The sequence below is a fragment of the Maniola hyperantus genome, chromosome 7 (assembly GCF_902806685.2).
Source record: "Maniola hyperantus chromosome 7, iAphHyp1.2, whole genome shotgun sequence".
NCBI classification, from domain to species: Eukaryota; Metazoa; Arthropoda; class Insecta; order Lepidoptera; family Nymphalidae; genus Maniola; species Maniola hyperantus.
The window spans coordinates 4,169,607-4,188,564 of NC_048542.1; the positions used below are offsets into that span (position 1 = coordinate 4,169,607).

The window sequence follows — 18,958 nt, forward strand, 5'->3', positions numbered from 1 at the left end:
AATATGATGGATATACAAAACAAACAAACACTTAAAAAAAAAGAAGAAGACTAAATACTACAAAAAAAAAGTTAAAGAGAAAATTAAAATCAGTTCGATATTTCAAGCCCCTTTATTGTTTTTTTGGTCACAAAGATTTAATTAAGTACTTACAATCACATTAAAATACATATTCAGATCTATTAACATCTTAACCTAAAATACAAAATTGACCACAATATTTACAATCCTAGGAATCCATAAACAACTCGTAATACAGTGCGACAAGGCCTTTTGGGCACTTGAATGACATTGACAGGGGGGCGCTGTTGGAGAACAAAGGCTTAGACTATTCAAACAAGAACAAAGGGGACACTTGACGGCAACGTTAGTTCCGATTTTCGCCAAGCGCCAAGAGAGCCTTGTCGCACTGTACGCGAAAAAGTATTAAATAGATAAGCTTTTTCTTTCAAAGGAGGGCAAGAATCAATTAGATAGGTACATAACTGATGGATTGCAAAGGTATCAACAAACTATGGTCCTTTATTATTGCCTGAATAAGCATAGTATCCCACTCCAGGGTATCCAACAGTGGGGCATTCACAGGTTCCTCTTGGTCCAGGTACTCCTCTTGGGCCAACTTGTCCTAAAATATTCAATATAATATTAAAACACCATACCACATTTCGGGACCAATTCAAACTCTTTCAAGCTCATTTAAATCACTTCTTTAGTACCAGCAGGGCGATTGTCTAAAACCTGCATCAATCATTATTACAATCTCAATTGTTCTGATTAGCTGAATTTGTGCGATTCTTATTGCAACAATGCATTGTGGCCAATAGTGAGTGAGTATTAACCAATCAGAGATGATTGCGATCGTGACATTGTAGCTGTCAAACAACCGCGGTAGGGCCACAGATTTCGTAACTAATTCGAAGATTATTTCAAATATTTGAACTTTAATTATTCAAAGCTTATTTCAAACTACGGGATTTAAATTATATACCTTCTACCGACATTCGAACAAATTTTTAGAGTAAAAATTTATATGATAGTTGGGAACGCCAATATTGACCGGACTATAATATAATTTATATCCCGTAGTGTAAAATAAGCTTTAAGGTCTGGCAGTTCATATTCTATCATTCAAAGATCTTACTATGAGAAATTGAGTCTTTAGGAAACTATAAAAATAAAAGCAGAGCCAGAACAATAAATCAATTTGCACAACTTACCATTTCGACCAGAATCACCTCTTGGACCAGATCTTCCTTCGGGGCCGGCTGGACCCATCGGACCTTGAATAAAAAAAATTATTTTATTTAATTGAAAGTTAGCCCTTGACCTCACCTGGTGGTAAGTGATGATGCCGTCTAAGACGGTAGCAGGCTAAAGGTCAGTATTTATTAAGTTTCTACACGGCATCGTACCGGAACGCGAAATCACTTGGCGGTACGGCTTTACCGGTAGTGATCTAAGTAGGTACATATATAGTTCGATTATACAGCATTTGAGATTTTAAAAAACTTTCTTTATTCCAAATGCTAAAAGATTTCTGTTATTTATGTATTGTATGATTGTTATGCAATAGTTTAGGGTTTTATTATTCGAAAGATATAACTACTTTCATTTTTATTGAATTGACTTCATACAAATTAAATTTATAATCTCATTACTTTCTTCCTATTTCTTGCCTCAAATTAAGTTGTAGGTATATTACGTATTGTGTTTAATGATGAAAAATATTTCATCATACAAATAGATTTTGTCTTATTCTATTTATACTTACCTTGTTATTTGTTATTTTATTTATTCTTCGGTTTAGACTAATAATAGCGCTTACGAAAGTCAGATCGGTAATCGGTATAGTACAATAGGTAGGTACAATAATAAAATAAGTCTACAAAATATGTCGTAGGATCTAGATAATACAATGTAGTTTTAACATATGGCAAAAAAAATTGTAATGTATCATACCTGGTAATCCACCAGGGCCTTCAGGTCCAGGAAGGCCGACTCCATCAGGTCCTCGATCGCCTTTATCGCCCTTATCTCCTGCGGGTCCTATAGCACCCGGTCTGCCAGGCTCGCCGGTCTCACCAGGGTAACCTCGGGGCCCTAACGAACCCGATTCGCCTGGTAACCCTAGAGAAACCATAATATATTTAATTGTAAAAAGTTTTACTTGGTCTTGGAAGTAATTCATTTTTTAGCATTTAGAAATTTGATGGTTTCATCTCTACATAGTATAAAATAAAGTCGCTTCCCGCTGTCTGTATGTATGAACGCGTAGATCTTTTAAACTACGCAACGGATTTTAATGCGGTTTTCACTAATAGATAGAGTGATTCAAGAGGAAGGTTTATAGGTATAGTTTAATATTGGTTTGTGTTAATTTGTTGAAATATGACGATATTTGAACAAAATGTCGGAAGAAATCAAGCTTCCATCGAAAATTAACAAGTATTACGCGCAACAAAACGTGAAGGAGGCGGCGGTGGTCGCATTTATAATATTAGTATGGTAGTGACACTACATAAGTATCTACATTGCCACCCATGCGAAGCTGGGGCGGGTCGCTAGTATTTTATAAATAGATGATGCACGAGTCGCAATGTAGAAATAAGCCCGATTAAAAATAATAATTTGCAAATCGGTCCAGAAACCTCGAAAAAATCGATGTACATTATTACATTTTTTTTAAAACGGGCTGAATTGGGAAAGAACCACCTCCTTTTTGGAAGTCGGTCAATAAATGCGATACTTACCAGGGTTCCCGGGAGGTCCAGGACGTCCCGGGGGTCCTCTTCTACCGGCACTCGGAGCTATTGTTGGTATGATGAGGTTCGCTGCTAATTCTTGGAACCTCGCTGTCCACAATATTTCATCCAAATTAACATTTTAAATCTTTACTCAGCGGGCGATGGAGAGAGCTATGCTTGGAGTTTCTCAACGTGATCAAATCATAAATGAGGAGATCCGTAGGAGAACTAGAGTAGCCGACATAGCTCAACGGGTTGCGAAGCTGAAGTGGCAATGGGCAGGGCACATAGTTCGTAAAACCGATAGACGTTGGGGTCCCAAGGTGCTGGAATGGCGACCTCGCACCGGAAGACGCAGTGTTGGAAGACCCCCAGGTGGACGGACGACATCAGACGATTCGCAGGGAACCGCTAGATTCAGGCGGCGCAAGACCGTGGCGTGTGGAAATCCCTACAAGAGACCTATGTCCAGCGGTGGACGTCTATCGTTTGATGATGATGATGATGATGAACATTTTAAATTGCAAAGGTTTCGCTAATTTGTTACCCATGTTATAATTGCAGAAGTGTGATTGTTTGTTTGTTTGTCCTTCAACGCCGCCGCACCGCAACGAAGCAATGGATCATAGATTAGAGAATTATCTGTGCAATGGATCGACGCGACGTGATATTTTGCATGGATATATGGATACAGTTAAAGACCTAGAGAGTGACATAGGGTTTTCATCCCGGAAAATAGAAAAGTTCCCACGGGAATCTCAAACGCTTTCGAGGTCGAGGGCATCATCATGTCTGATGACTGATCTAGTTTCATTTAAAGGTGCTGATAAACTTGAACATTCACTTGTAATGAGCATTATTGCGAATGCTCATTCACACAAAAATACGAGAACATTTTAGCGAGCATTCTATCGAGCGTTTTGGCGAGCATTCTAGCGAGCACACGCGACCGTCAGTCTGACATTTTCATGAAGAATATACGAGCATTCGCTAGAATGCTCAAAATATTCGTAGCAATATTTGACTCTATGCTTGGCTCGGCTTGTTTTTCAATTCGACAAAAATAAAAACAGCGAATGCTCGATGTTCTGTTACAAGTGAATGCTCAAGTTTATCAGCACCTTAAGGTGTCATGCTAAATCGATAAAGTCATTACCTCTGATCAAGTCCTCACAAATATTTCTAACGTCCCCTTCCGTTACGGATGGACTCTGTAACAAATAGAGAAGCAATTTATTTGGTCACCGAGCTGATTTTGAAACTATACTTATAATGGACTTGATATAAGTGCAAGCGCCCCGAGCGCGTGAATAAGATGCTTTAAAAATAAATAAATGTGGCGCTTCATTGAACGAAATACAACAAGCGCAGGTATGCCGCGCGTCCATATCGTTCTATGGAATGCCATACATTTTGCCTTCAGTCTTCAACTCTTCACAGTCCGCGTGCCCGGGGCGCTTGCTAAGTATATCATCATCATCAACAACCGATCGCCGGCTCACTACTGAGCACGGGTCTCCTTTGGCCATAGTCCACCACGCTGGCTAAATGCGGACTGGCAGACTTCACACACCTTTGAGAATATTATGGAGAGCTCTCAGGCATGCAGGTTTCTTCACGATGTTTTCCTTCGCCAACGTACAGCTCCAGAAAGATTGGTGCGTGCCCGGTATCAAACCCCCGACCTCCCTAATATAAGGTGGACATCTTAAACACTAGGCAGAGGGCTAGCTGTCACTGCTATTCAAGTCCCTAATAAAATCACTTAGGTACAGCTAACTATTTTCTTTATTGATCCCATCAACATACTTCTACGAACTACAGTAGACAGAAATCTTTACCTGAATGATCGTGCTACTTGGTGCAGGCAATCCAGGGACACCTCTCTGGCCAGGTGCCCCCGGTATTCCATCCAGGCCATTTTTACCGGGGAAACCAGGCATTCCAGGGTCTCCTTTCTGAAAGGAAAGTGACCTCATGCATTTTATAAAACGTAAGAAAATCATCGAAATGGCGCGTATTCCGTTTATCCACCCTAAAACAGCAACGCTAGGGTGTACATATACTTCGCGACAGGTCGAGATAGCAATTGGGGTATGAGGCGAGGGGACGCTCTGCACACCCTCACAAAACCCGCGCTCGCCCGCGCCGGTTTAGTGCGGAAGATGTGCGGGTGTGTGGGGCGTCCCCGCCCCGATTTCCATCTCTCCCTGTCGCGTACTATACGTGCAAAAGTATGTCCGTCTATTCACCTTATTACTGGAATTTGTATATGATTTTTTTAGTTTGGAGTGGATAGACGGACACCTTTCCGAATACCTATATGTACACCCTAGGGTAGTTGACTTATTTTTGTAGGGATAAACGGAATTTAAGCGCGAAATTGCTTTTGACGGAAATCTGACATTTATTATAGGAACAATACTTACGGGTCCTGTTTCCCCTGGGGGACCAGGTGGTCCAGGTACACTAATTCCGGGTGTGGCTGCCATTGACGCGCCAGGGGGACCAGGCGGCCCCGGCATCCCTTGTCGTCCTTCTGGACCCTGGATCATGAATAGAAACTTTTACAATAACCTTCAAACAATGTGTGTTGCCAGTGTTGACATATGAATCTGAAACATGGTCACTGACTGTGGGCCTTATAAGAAAGCTCAGAGTCACTCTGCGGGCGATGGAGAGAGCTATGCTTGGAGTCTCTTTACGTAACCAAACAAATCGGAAATAAGGAGATCAGTAGGAGAACCAGAGTAACGTACATACGAGTAGTTCAGCGGGTTGCAAAGCTGAAGTAGCAATGGCAACGACATCAAACGAGTCGCAATAAGCCGCCGGGTACAGTCACGTGGAAGTCTCTAAAGAGACCTATAATGTCCAGCGGTGGACGTCTATCAGTTGATTAAGATTATGACACTCTTTGCTTATTGCAAGTAAATAATATGTAGGTATATCGCTTTAACGGTGAAGGAAAACATGGTGAGGAAACCTGCATATAAGCGGAGTGCTGGTAACTAACTAAATCCAGCCAGTTTTGCAAGACATTGCTGCCACAGAGTAGGGATTATATAGAAAGAAAAGAAAGAAAGGAAGAAAGAAAAATAATTATTCTTTGATAGATTTGGCATCATGTGTTGCTGCTCTAGTAATATGACAGCTCTTTAAATCTACGTAAGTATGGAGTAAATGTAGGTAAGATTACTCACTTGCGGACCTTCAGGGCCTCTTTCTCCTGATGAACCCTGTAATCCGGATGGACCCCTTTCTCCAGGCACACCAGGCATACCAGGGGGTCCTTGAAGACCTGGTACACCCTAAATAAAAGTCAAACGATATACAATTAAACTGGGACGGACGTGAGGATGGTTGCTCTTACGCTCAACTTGGAGCGATCATGATGTAGAGCACTCTTAAATCGTTACCCAAAAAAACATTTCCAACAGAAGTCGTGAGGTATAAAACAATTCTGCCCGGGATGCAAAAAAAACGTAAGTAAAACATTGATTTGGCTTGCAAATAGTATACTTGAAGGTAAAATAAAAACTCACAGCGGGTCCAGCCATCCCCTGGTGTCCTATTTGGCCTGGCTCCCCATCACGACCCGGTTTTCCAGGGGCACCGCGTTCTCCTTTTGCACCTGGATAGTATATTTTTGAGTTTTTGATTATTGGATAGCCTCCTTCTTTGTTAAAAATTCATCTGGCTATTTTTATAATGGACTAAGAGCCAGCACGCGTTATTTTATTAAAACTAAAAATTTCTCTGCGTACTACGTCTCTCTCCAATACATGGAGGAACGATCAGCGACTATGAAGTTTCGATAATGGTAGCTTTGGGAGATAACAGGTAATAAAGCGTAAAAAATCTTACGTCAAAGTATAAAGTCTATTTTTTTTAATTTTCTTCGAAATAGTATCAGAAATCACGGCATGCATTGCCAGGCCAGACACTTCGTGCCAACCCCCTGCCAGACACCGTAAAACTTATTTACTAATGGTGTCTGGCAAGGGGTTGCCACGAAGTGTCTGGCAATGCATGCCGTGATTTCTAATACTATTTCGAAGAAAATATAAAATACCTAATTAGACTTTGTAATTTGACGGAAGATTTCTACGTATATATTAAAACTCTATATCTCTCTTGTGTACGGAACGCAGCAAAGTGGTTATATTATATACTTAATATTAGATCGTCTGGCAACCTTAATTGGAACAGTAATTTCGATTTAACAAACTCACCACGTGTAAAAGGGATGTTGACAGCGGGTACTCCCGGCGGACCGATCGGACCGGGCTCACCGCGAGGCCCCATTGGTCCAGCGGGACCTGGTAGACCCTACAACATAGGTATCTCAAATTAGATTGAAATTCATAAATAGGTAGATGACAGTCGGGGAGGGAACGCCCCGCACACCCACAAAGCCCCCGCGCTAACCTGGCATGGGCGAGCGCGGGTGACGTACGGATGTGCGGGGCGTCCCCCGCCTCCTACCCCGATTGCAATCTCAACCTTTCGCGCACTATACCTATATTGATTTCTTAAATCTCTCACCGTATTCGTCATTGCTTCGTTTAGATTCGTCATGACCTCTTTTCATTAATCACAATAATAATAGGAGGTTCCTTGGGATTATAGTATACTTAATACTGGGATAATAATATACCTACAACTCGATAGGATTCACTAAGGGAATAATATTGTAACTTCGGTACGTTTTACAGTCATTATCTGATGTAAATGACGGGAACCGACGACGGCTTAGCGTGCTCTCCGAGTCAAACAAAACGAAAAGTCTAAATTCGGACCTCCAAAGTCTTTCATCCATCTAGTTACCGACTAGGATCACAATCGGAATATTATGCGTTGTCACAACTAAGTAGTTCAACTGTTCAAATACTCTTGCGTTTATCACTTTTTGTACTACGGTTTCTCTGAGACTATGAATTAGGTGACGGTGATTTCATTAAAAAAATTCATGTCACCGAATTATATGCAGCATCCTTGTAGAAAATTATTCAAAAGTACCTACCTATGGAATTTAAAAAAAAAGCTATTGAATTAATAAAAATATTTTAGTAAGTACTAACATCTTTTCCATCAACGCCAGGAACACCAGCCAATCCAACGAGCCCTGTTTCACCTGGCTCCCCTAAAACAAGGTTTTTTAATTAAGCATAAGTACCTTTATGATATTCCTTGATATTTCATATATGAAACTGATAATATACCTGTAAGCCCAATTTCCCCTTTATCTCCTTTAGGACCACGCCGGCCCTCTTCTCCCGGTGGACCGGCTACCAAAGTTACCTAAAAAATTTAAAAACCTAATGTTCGTGGTTCGGGGTAGGTATAATCATATTTTATCTGAAAGACAATAAAACTTACATTATCAGAATTCCCGGGCAGTCCTCTGTCCCCCTTCTCCCCTTTAAGTCCAATGGGCCCCACCGGACCAACCGGCCCTGGAACCCCTCTTTCTCCCTAAAAAATATCGACAATTATGTGACGTTAAATGATAAAAAATATACAAACAATTATGTTACAATAAAACTTTCGAGAATAATTGTATGTTAGTATCTATAATATTATTTATAGTACCTACCTACCTATATTTTAATTGTTTTTAATTTAAAAAGCATTATAATAGGTACTTATTATTCACAATTTAGAAACACAAAATATGATTTTACTTTTTCAAATGTTTTTCACGAAAACAAAAACAAAAATATAACTAACTACTTACTCTTTACCACCTCGATAAAAGATGAAGCCCTCAAAACAGCGGCACTTTTTGGCGGCCAATTTCGGAAAAATTGACGTGTGAAAGTTAAGTAACTTCCGTACGAAAAAGGGCAGAATTACTTTCAAGCAATCTCTAAAAAATGTTGAACCAAAAAAAGTTTTACTTCACAATTTTTTTTTTTGGAATAGGTATTAGGTATGTATGTATAGGTATACCTGCACCTACAGTAGATATAGTAAGGTATAGTGAGTAGTGACAGACAAGTAAGAATACATACCGGTATACCCGTGTACCCAAAGGAGCCAGTATCTCCTTTTGGTCCAGGAGGGCCTTCGGGTCCCTAAAATAAAAATTTAACATGAAAATTATAAGTGCAGTTTAAATACCAATATAATATGCGCTCAGCTCAGCTTGGTATGATTTCCTTTATGAGACTCGATGTAAGTAGGTTTCCTAAAAAAATGCTATAAAATGGAGTGGTGATGATATAATCAATTAATTTATGAATTTTTTCCCTATCTTTTGATATAAATAAAAGGGAGGCTAGGAATTGAGTTAATAAAGTTTATACTTACTGGTGGACATGTTTGATTGCATGGTATAAAAGGATTCCCATTAGGTGTTACCGGTGGAAGCTGTAACAAGAAAATATATATAAGTCTAGGAAAAAACCGGTCAAGTGCCGCCGAAAGTCGCGTTCGCACACGTAAGGTTCCGTACCATCGTGTAAGAAATAGCACTTTTTAGAGTTCCGTACCTCAAAAGGAAAAAGGAACCCTAATTGGATCACTTCGTTGTCTATCTGCCTGTCTGCCTGTCGTTTCTGTAAATAAAGTAGAAACCTACGGCATAATTTCATGATTCTAAGTCAACGGGAAGTACCCTATAGGTTTTGATTCCCTTGACGGGTCTTGACAGATACGACAGACAATGAAGTGATCGGCCGCGCTGCTTCGTAAATCCATATTGATAAAAACGCGCGACTACAGCGCTACACTCGCGCTACAGCAGCGCGTCATTTTATCGATCGAAATTATATGGATTCGCTAAGCAGCGCGGCCGCTGCGCTGCGCTGCCTCCGCGCGACACTTTGCGGTAATTTGAATGCGCCCTTAGGGTTCCTTTTTTCTCTGGAGATACAGAACCCTAAAATAGAATACGAGTTATTTTGGTCAATAATATTAGATGTACTTAGTACTTACTGGCGGAATGGTAGCAATTAAATAATCAGGCGGTGGATCCTGAAAAAAATGTTTAATTATAAGTTAACACGAAAAGAAAACTAAAGATTGATTTGATAGGAACAAAAATAAAAGTTATCCGTACATTGTAAAAAAGTATTTTAACCCGAAAATTTACCTAACTACTTATGTAATTTTATTATACCACGACGTGGGCAGGTATAATTTTATTTTATTTTACTTACAATTTCTTCACAGCTCTCTTCAGTGAGGTTATACCGATTGCAGCTCAAAGACAGCCATTGTAAGTCTATCTGGAAAAATAATCATGACATTATAACTGCAGGATTCATGACGTAGGGCATCAGTGTCTTCATAGTTTAAGATCTAACATAGCAACTTTATGGTAGAGCAAAAAACTTCCGTTTCCAGATATTTGCGTTGTTTGATAGATACCGTGCTGCGTGCAGTTAACTATTTTTTATTCTTAAGAGTTTTCTTGTTTCTGACTAGCTGAAACGACGCATCACTCGGTTCTCTGGCGAATAGCTTCGAAAATCGAAATGTTAAAGCCGCCAAAAAATGACTATAGGCACCTACGTGGTGTTATAACGTCTAACGACGATATCCTGGCTCTGATTAAAACATAAAATCTCAACCCTACTTAATTAATTGAATACAAAGGACATATTATAATATGTCAATTTGAGCCTCAATAGCTCAACCGGTAAAGGAGTTCAAACCCCGCCCGTTGCACTATTGTCGTACCTACTCCTAGCTCAAGCCTGACGCTTAGTTGGAGAGGAAAGGGAAAAAAATAAAAAAAGAATGATGCCTGCGACTTCACCCGTGAGGATTTAGAGTTTTTAGAAATCCCGTAGAAACTCTTTGATTTTCCGGGATAAAAAGTAGCCTATGCACATCTCCGGCATGCAAGCTACCAAATTTCGTCAAAATCGCCGCGAAAAAGTGACACAGATAGACAGACAGATGGACAGCTGAACAGACGGGTGAATAGACGACAGACAAACAGATAGACAGATACATTAATTATAATATTAGTAGCTATGGATAATGGGGCTTTACCGGCGCTGGACTGCCATCGTCGTTGGTGGCTATGGTGATGGAGGACGCGTTTCTGAAGTCGTGCTGCGCTATACTCTCCATCTCTAGCTGTACAACAAAAACAGTCATTAATTTTCTTATTCTTTACTACTGACCCATCTTGAAACTTCACCATTTAGTACCAGTTATATTAATTAGCCAGCTTAGTTGTTTATTTTTGTAAATCAATGCAAAATTAGATAATATGCAATATGCATGTGGAATAACAAAAGAGGAGAGAAAGACCAAACAAAAGGTGCAAAAAAATTCGAAAACATAAGTAGTTTCGTTTGTGATTGGTCGCTGATTGAAAATGTTTAATGCATGCATGCATGTGATTACGTATCAGTGGTAGTGCAATACTAACTTCTTTCCGTGGATAGAATGTTGGTATATTTCTTACCTCAACGCAATCTACAGCCGCATGTACCGTGTCATTTGTGATCGCTACATGAATTTTATGCCAGCCTGGACTGAAGAGCTGGAACACACGAACAACATCTACTTATTAAAAAGTTTCAAGGAAATTCAGAAAATCCTTTTCTTGTTGTTGTAACCCACCCAATTTCTCGGATAAGATTAAATATTATGATGATTCCGACCTACATGGTGGTTCTAGAGTTCCGTTTGGGTTGGATTTTTAGGTAAGCAAATATTAATTCACTTAGCATTTAGTACCTACCTACCTGATAGTCGGCTGATCAAGAAAGAGCTAAGAAATGGAATGGCTTCTACTTACTTTAGGGGAGAAAAATCAAATTCTTTAATAAAATCACTTAGGTATGATATTTTGGAGAACATATTATTTTGATGCAGTTTTTATTTTCCTTAAAATCCACGACATGGTTCATTAGACCCAATTCCTCAATCTACTTATAATAATTTAAATTTTAGCCTCACTGGCCACTCTTAAAATTACATCCTGTACAAATACTGGACATACCTCAGGAGAAGTGAACAAAACCCTGGAACCCTGGACATATACGGCAAACTTCTGGATATTGGGCAGCAGTGTTAAGGAAAACTGGAGCGTGTGTGATCGAGCTCGTATCAAACTCCACGGACGATGCTGTCCGTGAGCGTTGAATGTGCCAACGATGCTGAAGTATTCTGGCAGGCCGTTAGGAAAGACTGTCCTGAAAGGGGATATCCTAAATCTTTTACAAATTCATTGCTAAATCAAAGTTTTTCATCACTAGTACAATTACGAATCCTCAATTTCTTTGGGCACATCACAAGGAAGATTCGATGGTACCAACCATCGAAAACCTCGTGGTACAAGGTCGAGTGGAGGGCACACGTCCCACACTAGGTGCACGGACAAACACGCCTGTCTCCGTGTGTGCTCGTAATGCCACCAACAGAAGTCGCTGGAGGGAGATCGCACGAGCAGCAGTGAAGAATTCATAGCCACGACCACTATTTCAAGAGTTAACGATTGAGAAGAAGAATATATTGCTTGAAGACCAAACTCGTCGAACAGTGCGTGCAGCGTGTTGCTAGTGATGACATATGGATACGAGATATGGTCACTAAATACGGACCACAGAGTTACTCATCGAGCGATGGAGAGAATTATAATTTCTCTACGTGATCAAATCCGAAATGAGGAGATCCATACAAGAACCAGAGTAACCAACATAGCTCAACGGGTAGCTAAGCTGAGTGCGATAGTATGGGCAGGGCACATAGTTCGAATAACCGATATAGACGTTGGGATCAGAAGGTGCTAGAATGCTGACCTCGCACCGTAAAGGGCACTATGACTGATTTGATGTCGCCTGTCCACCTTAGTGGGGGGTCTGCCAATGGTGCATTTTTCAGTGCGAAGTTGCCATTCTAGCACTCCAGTGTTGCCTTTGATGAACTTTCAGTTTTTTCAATGAGCTATAACGTGAAATGGAATGGGAAAATCCCTGATTTAAGCTAGAGCCAATAACGTTCTTTGAGACGTTTATTAAGTCCTGATTTTGAAAATCTACGAACGCACTTTTCACTTACCGTAAGGGCAAAGTCAGATTAGCTCCATCGCCAATCCGAAAAGCCGTTTGTAAATCCTGCGAACCTTGTACTAGAGTTATGCCGGTAGTGTCTGGACTGTCCAAATGGTACACTGCTATCAGGTCTATCGTCTGAAAGTCAAAGTCACCGATACTCTGGTAGGAGCATGGGGCGTCCGATAGTGGTGATAGAGTTGACATAGTATCTGTAAATCAATAGAAATATTGTTTTCAATCATTGTAATCACATTATCATGGCGTTTTAGTAAGTAGGTATCATCTTTTTAGGACATAGAGCTCATTCCAGACCTTAGGCCTATCCCAGGGAGCCTCATCTAAAAGGCTGTTTACTTGTAATTTATTTATATCGGAAGACCCAATGCTTTCCAGTACTTACGTAATCTTCACTCTGAAACCGCTTTTTACCAGAGATGTGCGAGGACTGGATGCGTGAGGGACTTGTTTAAAACCCAACAGACTTATTAGCTCTATTTTCAGTGTTATCTGTAGGTACATCTTAGCACTAGTGCCATCACGAGTATAGGTAATGTTCTAGATCGTAGGCTATGACAAACAGTCATTGCGACTACATCTTTTGTAAGGGAGTGAGGGTAGCGGGCATACCTACTGTTTATTTGTTAAATTTCTCATGTAAGTGAATTTAATTCTTAGTGAGAATAAAGTTCTTTAACCGTAGCGAGAGTGAGGGTGAGTACTACCTGGCAGAAATATCCGCGAACCTGGCTTAATGACGTCATGCAACGTGCTTGCGTTGGCAACGGCACTAGCACTGGTACTGGCAACGTTACTGATAGGACGTAGTGTTTACATACTCTTTGGATACTGGATAGGCGAAAATCGGTGAGCTGCAGGGAAACGCGAGGCGCGCAGATATTTCCGACAAGTTGTTAGTGTTGAACACGAATTAAACACTAGTTGAACTAGAGTTGAAAACGATTTGACCTCGAGTTAAACTAGAGTTGAAATAGAGTAGAACTCGAGCTATAATACCAAGTAAAGTATTTAAGATAAAAATAGGCACTCACCTATGGGATCTCCATTACTAACAACTGTCGCTAGGACGGCTACCAGTAGAACAATTCTGTAAAATAAATCTGTTAGATTAAAAAATATACCTACCTACCTAGTTGTGAAGTTAAAGTATCTTCTTTTTATTGCCCACCTTGCCTGCCTTTAGAAACCTGACTGCACATGGTACCTACTTAATTGTTTCGTGTTAGAACAGACTTTTTATAGCATCAGACCATAGTGGCGAGCACAGGGATCGAAGCGAGTGTAGGTTAGATATGTTCGTTCGACGATCAGATTATTATTTTTATTTTAGGGTTTCGTAATCTCTAGAGGAAAAAGGAACGTTATAGGATCACTTCGTTATCTGTCTGTCTGTCAAGTGCCGTCAAGGGAATCAAAACCTATGGGGTAAGTATCTTTCCGTTGATCTAGAATCATATTTGGCAGGTAGCAATGTATTATAGCACAAGTGAAGGAAAAACTCCGAAAACCGTGTATTTATGGTTAAACCACAAAAAAACTGTTATTTCTTGTAAGATGGTACGGAACCCTTCGTCTGGAGTCCGGCTCGCACTTGACTGATTTGAAAAAATGTTAATCATGACCAGTGGCGTGCAGCTCATAGAGGCATACAAACACTGCTTACCCAAGAAATAGTAATTAACTAATTATGTAAGCAGACGCCTCTTCGCTGCTGTCGGCTCTCTTAAAAGATGGAAGAATCTCCTCCCAATCAAAACAAAAATATCTTTGGCTGAAACTCTGCTCTTACCCATATTGGACTATGCCGACAGCAGCTACACAGATCTGAATGAGGAGCTACTAAACAAGTTGGAGCGGTTGCAAAACCTTTGCATTCGATTTATTTATGGACTAAGGAAATTTGACCACATCACCGAATACCGTACGCGTCTTAAGTGGTTGACAATTAGACGGCGTCGGGATTTCCACGCACTCACCTTACTTTTCTCTATCCTCTATGCTCCCCACACTCCTTCGTACCTTAAAGATCGCTTCATTTTTCTTGGTGCTGCCGATCGCGACAGGAAGTTGCGCTCATCCACAGATAACAAACTCCAAACCCCACGTAACTGCACAAAATTCTACGGGAAATCTTTTACAGTATATGTTGTACAACTGTGGAATGCTCTGCCCAAAAATATCCGGGATTCGAAATCCTTGCCCATATTCAAAAATCGTCTTAAAGAACTATACTTATCGATGCCATAATAGTTAATTTATTCGATCATAGGTATAATATGTATGTCTATTATAATAATATATGTAGGTATGTAGGTATGTAGTTATATATATATATATATATATTTATAATAGTTATGTATATGTATGATAGTTATGTATGTATTACTGAAATAGTTAATTATATTATATAATATTATACTACTTCATTTTTCTGTATTGCGTGTAAGTACTATCCAACACACCTAGTTTCTCCTTTCACCAAAGGTTGCCCGGAAGAGATTGCTGTGAGCAATAAGGCCGCCTTTGCATACAATATTTTTTTTAGTTTAAGTTTCTGTAATAGTTATGTAATATTTTTTGTGTGCAATAAAGTATTTCTATCTATCTATCTATCTAAATAGTTACCCTAGTTGAAATAGCTTAATGCTCAATGTAAGTAGGTATACCTTCCTAACTACTGCTTACCCTAGCTTTGAACCCCGTGCACGCCACTGATCATGACTCATGAGGCATGCCTAACATTCCCCTTTCCCTACAAAGAAACGTAAATCCAGCAGCCAGCAGAATGTACTACAAGCTAACAGGAGGGATTTGAACCGCCTTTCGGATTTTTGTCCGCCCGCGCCCCGTTAACCGTTGAGCTATTGACGCTTCAATTATTCTCTGAGTTGTTTACTAGTTTGAGTCCTTGCGTGCTATAAGGAATTTACGTGTCTCCGCAGGCTAATCAAAGTGAATCGATCGGACCTCGCACCGCAATTGGCGGCCCATCAAATCTCGATACTGACTTGTGGCAACGGGTTAACAATTAATTGACCATTCAGGAACCAATTCCAGTGTCCCACTTTTGATGACCTTCAACTATTTATTGTACTGTCGTGACACCGGGTCATTTCACTCGAAAAACATACAAGTCAAGAGGAGTTAGTACGTAAGTAGGTACAATTCAATTTGATCGATTTAGACCCGTTGCAAATTAAGAGTTCTATGTTAGAATCTGTACCATATACTTTTTTGGTCTATTGTCTGCGGTACTTGTTGGTAAATGGTGAAAAGTGTAAAGACGTAATAGTTTGAGAAATATAAGGAAGATTTATGTGAAATGTGGTTAATATAATAAGGCTAGCTTTAAGTTTTATTGTAATATTTAAAAAAAATGTGGTTTCATTTATACAAAATTAGGTTGTGCTTAGAATCGGTGCCACTTAGAATGTGAGATGCATAGGGGTCTAACAGCCTAAATCTATACTAACACACATTCATAATTCTCACATTCTATGACAGACATTGCGGATGCACATAAGCATCCGGTGAACATCAGGAACATCTGCTGTTCGATAATATTATGGAAAATAAAATATTAAAATATAAACTTATTTATAGAAATATCATAAAAATTGACTAAAACAATGAAATTAGCCTTGCAATTCAAAGGGGGAACGCTGCCAGTATCTTCGGGACCTTGCCTAAAGGGACTCCTTTTAATAATATATTTTAGTTGTAATATTATATTTTTTAACGTTTTAGTTTTAGTTTCATATTAAAATATTAATTGCAGGGATTGGCCTTTATGGTATTTTCATAATTTTTATGATAGCGTTTTTCCATGTTTATATATTTAGATTATATTTAAAAGAATATATAAAAATAATAAACCGTTCGCTAAATTAAATATTCTGGGTATTCCGTAACAACTATGCTAATTAACCATAAACTCTGGAGTCTTAACCGTTTATTTGGCAAGTCAATTAGCAATAACTTGCGGTAGGTAGTTACCTATTATTGAGCTATAAAATAAATTGCTAATGCAATATTTTACACGAGTCCAAAACTTTATTAGTCATCTTGATTTAAAAAACACTGATGTCATTAGACATCCCAATGGTTCATTAACATCGTCGTTAACATTGACAAAAGACTGAAAGCCTTCTGAAAGCAGTCACAGGTTGATTTTCATAATATTTTCTCAAGATCTGTATGATTAAAGTAAGTGAATGAGTTTAGATAGGTAAAGCCCAGGTTTGGTTGGGCATAGATTACCAAAATCCTAAGGTTCGACAGTAAAAAAAAAATCAAATAAATTAGCTCCATTATGCTTTCTTTAATCAGTTTAAACATTTCTTTGATTTCGGATTTTTTCATAGTCACTTAGGTACTTAGATCATTAAAAATAAGTTATGAGACTATTGTGAACACAGATTATGAAAGAACCAATTTAAAAAAAATCTCACCCAATAACTTCCATATTTTCCATATTCATCCGAACATTGAATAAAAAGATTTAAATTAAGAACACATATCTATGGTCTCCCACTGGGCGAACTCCACTCAACAGACTGAAAGTCCAGCTGGCTAATAAAACATTGTACGGAGATTTTCTACGTACGCAAAGATATATATCAATTAATTTCGTCTGTCAAGCTTTTTAATGTTCATGCATTACTGGAATTGTGACTAAAGAGTCAGCGCAGACCCAGAGGCAAGCTTTGTTTCGTATATGTACGAGTACGAGCACTTTTACTAGAAATAATTATTTAAACATCATTATTGTCCAATAATAATTGTAACCACAATTCATCAACATCATTAACCCATCGACGGCCTACTATTGAGCACCGGTCTTTTCCCAGAATACGAAGGGCTTAAGCATAGTACACCATGCTGACCAAGTACGGATTGGCAGACTTCTCAAACCTTTCAGAACAGTTAGTATGAGTTTTTGGGTTATCGCCAAAAAACGTGGGAATTTTCATAAACCGATTTTACTAAAAAATAGTGCTAGGTAGGTACTTAGCATTAGATTACGTACATATGTCATCCGCGCTCGCCCGCACCGGATGATGAGCGCGGGAGTTCCCTCCCCGATTGCTATCTCGACTTGTCGCGTACTATATATACCTTATACGTAGATTAAAACTAAGAAACAACTAAAAAGCTTAATAATAATAATAATAATGTTCTTTATTTCGAGTTCCCACGGGATTTTTAAAACCCAATCCCACGCGGACGAAGTCGCGGGCATCAGCTAGTAATATATAAAAATGAATCGCTGAATGTGTTGCTGATCACAAATCTCGAGAACAGCTGAACCAATTTCGATAAAAAAAAATCATAATATTCCTTGAAGTACGGGGATGGTTAAAAAAATTTAAAAAAATCCTGAAAACGAATCGACTGTATGAAATTCGCCGGGGCAGCTAGTTTATAATATTAGTATGGATATAGTAGGTATTCGAGCGTAGTTTGCCGCTTGGTCTGCGCTGATCTCATAATATGTAGCTGACCCTTAACAACTTGGCGGTTAAGGACTGCTAAATGGGATACAGTTTTAAATTATCAATGCTCGTTGCGAAGTCCTGGATTCAAATTCTTAATGGTTCAAAAATTAGGAAGGTGGGATGTTTTGTACTTGTGAGAATTTATAGCATTATTGCCGCAACAATGCATTTCAACCAATGGCCTTTTCAAACGAAACGATGACACCATAATCTTGATCCAAACAGATGGATTCCATTACACTATAGTAATTATATCGCATGCACCGTATTGTTTAATTAAAGGCATTATGCTGATACTAAAAATAGAGACGATGCAAGGTGTGTGTGTAACGATATATTTTATTGAAAGACTTGAAAAAGGATGCCTTTACTAATATACCTACCTATTTACGTATAGTCATGACTCGTGAGTCGTGAGGAAACTTGCATGCGTAAAAGTTCTCCAAAATGTTTTCAAACGTGTGCGAACTGAACTGATAAGTCTGTTAATCCGCACTTGGCGAGCGTGGGCAGCAGCCAGTGGCGTGCAGGTCATAAAGGCATAAATGCACTGCTTACCCCAGTTGTAATAGCTCAATGCATATTTTTCATTATGACCTGGATGTAAACAGCCTACCTAACTAATGCCTACCCTGGCTTCGAACACTGTGCACGCCACTGGCAGCAGCGGACTATG

The 18,958-nt window shown here is 39.3% G+C and overlaps 1 protein-coding gene across 1 annotated transcript; it reads right to left on the minus strand.

The window, feature by feature from the left end:
• Nucleotides 1–93: 93 nt before the first annotated feature.
• LOC117983952 (collagen alpha-1(IX) chain-like) lies at nt 94–17,426 on the minus strand. The gene is made up of 23 exons (XM_034970594.2): nt 17,236–17,426; nt 13,816–13,871; nt 12,771–12,975; nt 11,713–11,905; nt 11,173–11,250; nt 10,752–10,838; nt 9,911–9,979; nt 9,687–9,725; nt 9,060–9,119; nt 8,762–8,824; nt 8,127–8,222; nt 7,970–8,048; nt 7,829–7,890; nt 6,980–7,076; nt 6,290–6,378; nt 5,948–6,055; nt 5,174–5,290; nt 4,586–4,702; nt 3,901–3,955; nt 2,751–2,852; nt 1,960–2,127; nt 1,218–1,280; nt 94–625 (listed from the first exon to the last, which is right to left on the minus strand). Exons 1-23 carry the CDS (start codon nt 17,262–17,264, stop codon nt 513–515), a joined length of 2,145 nt encoding a protein of 714 aa, XP_034826485.1. The 5' UTR covers nt 17,265–17,426; the 3' UTR covers nt 94–512.
• Between the last annotated feature and the right edge of the window lie 1,532 nt (nt 17,427–18,958).

Bases quoted from the DNA above. Each gene is read 5' to 3' on its own strand.
- LOC117983952 (XM_034970594.2), bottom strand. From the start codon at position 17,264: ATGAATATGGAAAATATGGAAGTTATTGG. The intron at 12,976-13,815 runs GTGAGTGCCTAT...ATTGATTTACAG, and splicing joins TAGTAATGGAGATCCCATAG to ATACTATGTCAACTCTATCA. The intron at 8,223-8,761 runs GTATGTATTCTT...GATATTTTTTAG, and splicing joins TTGGGTACACGGGTATACCG to GGAGAAAGAGGGGTTCCAGG.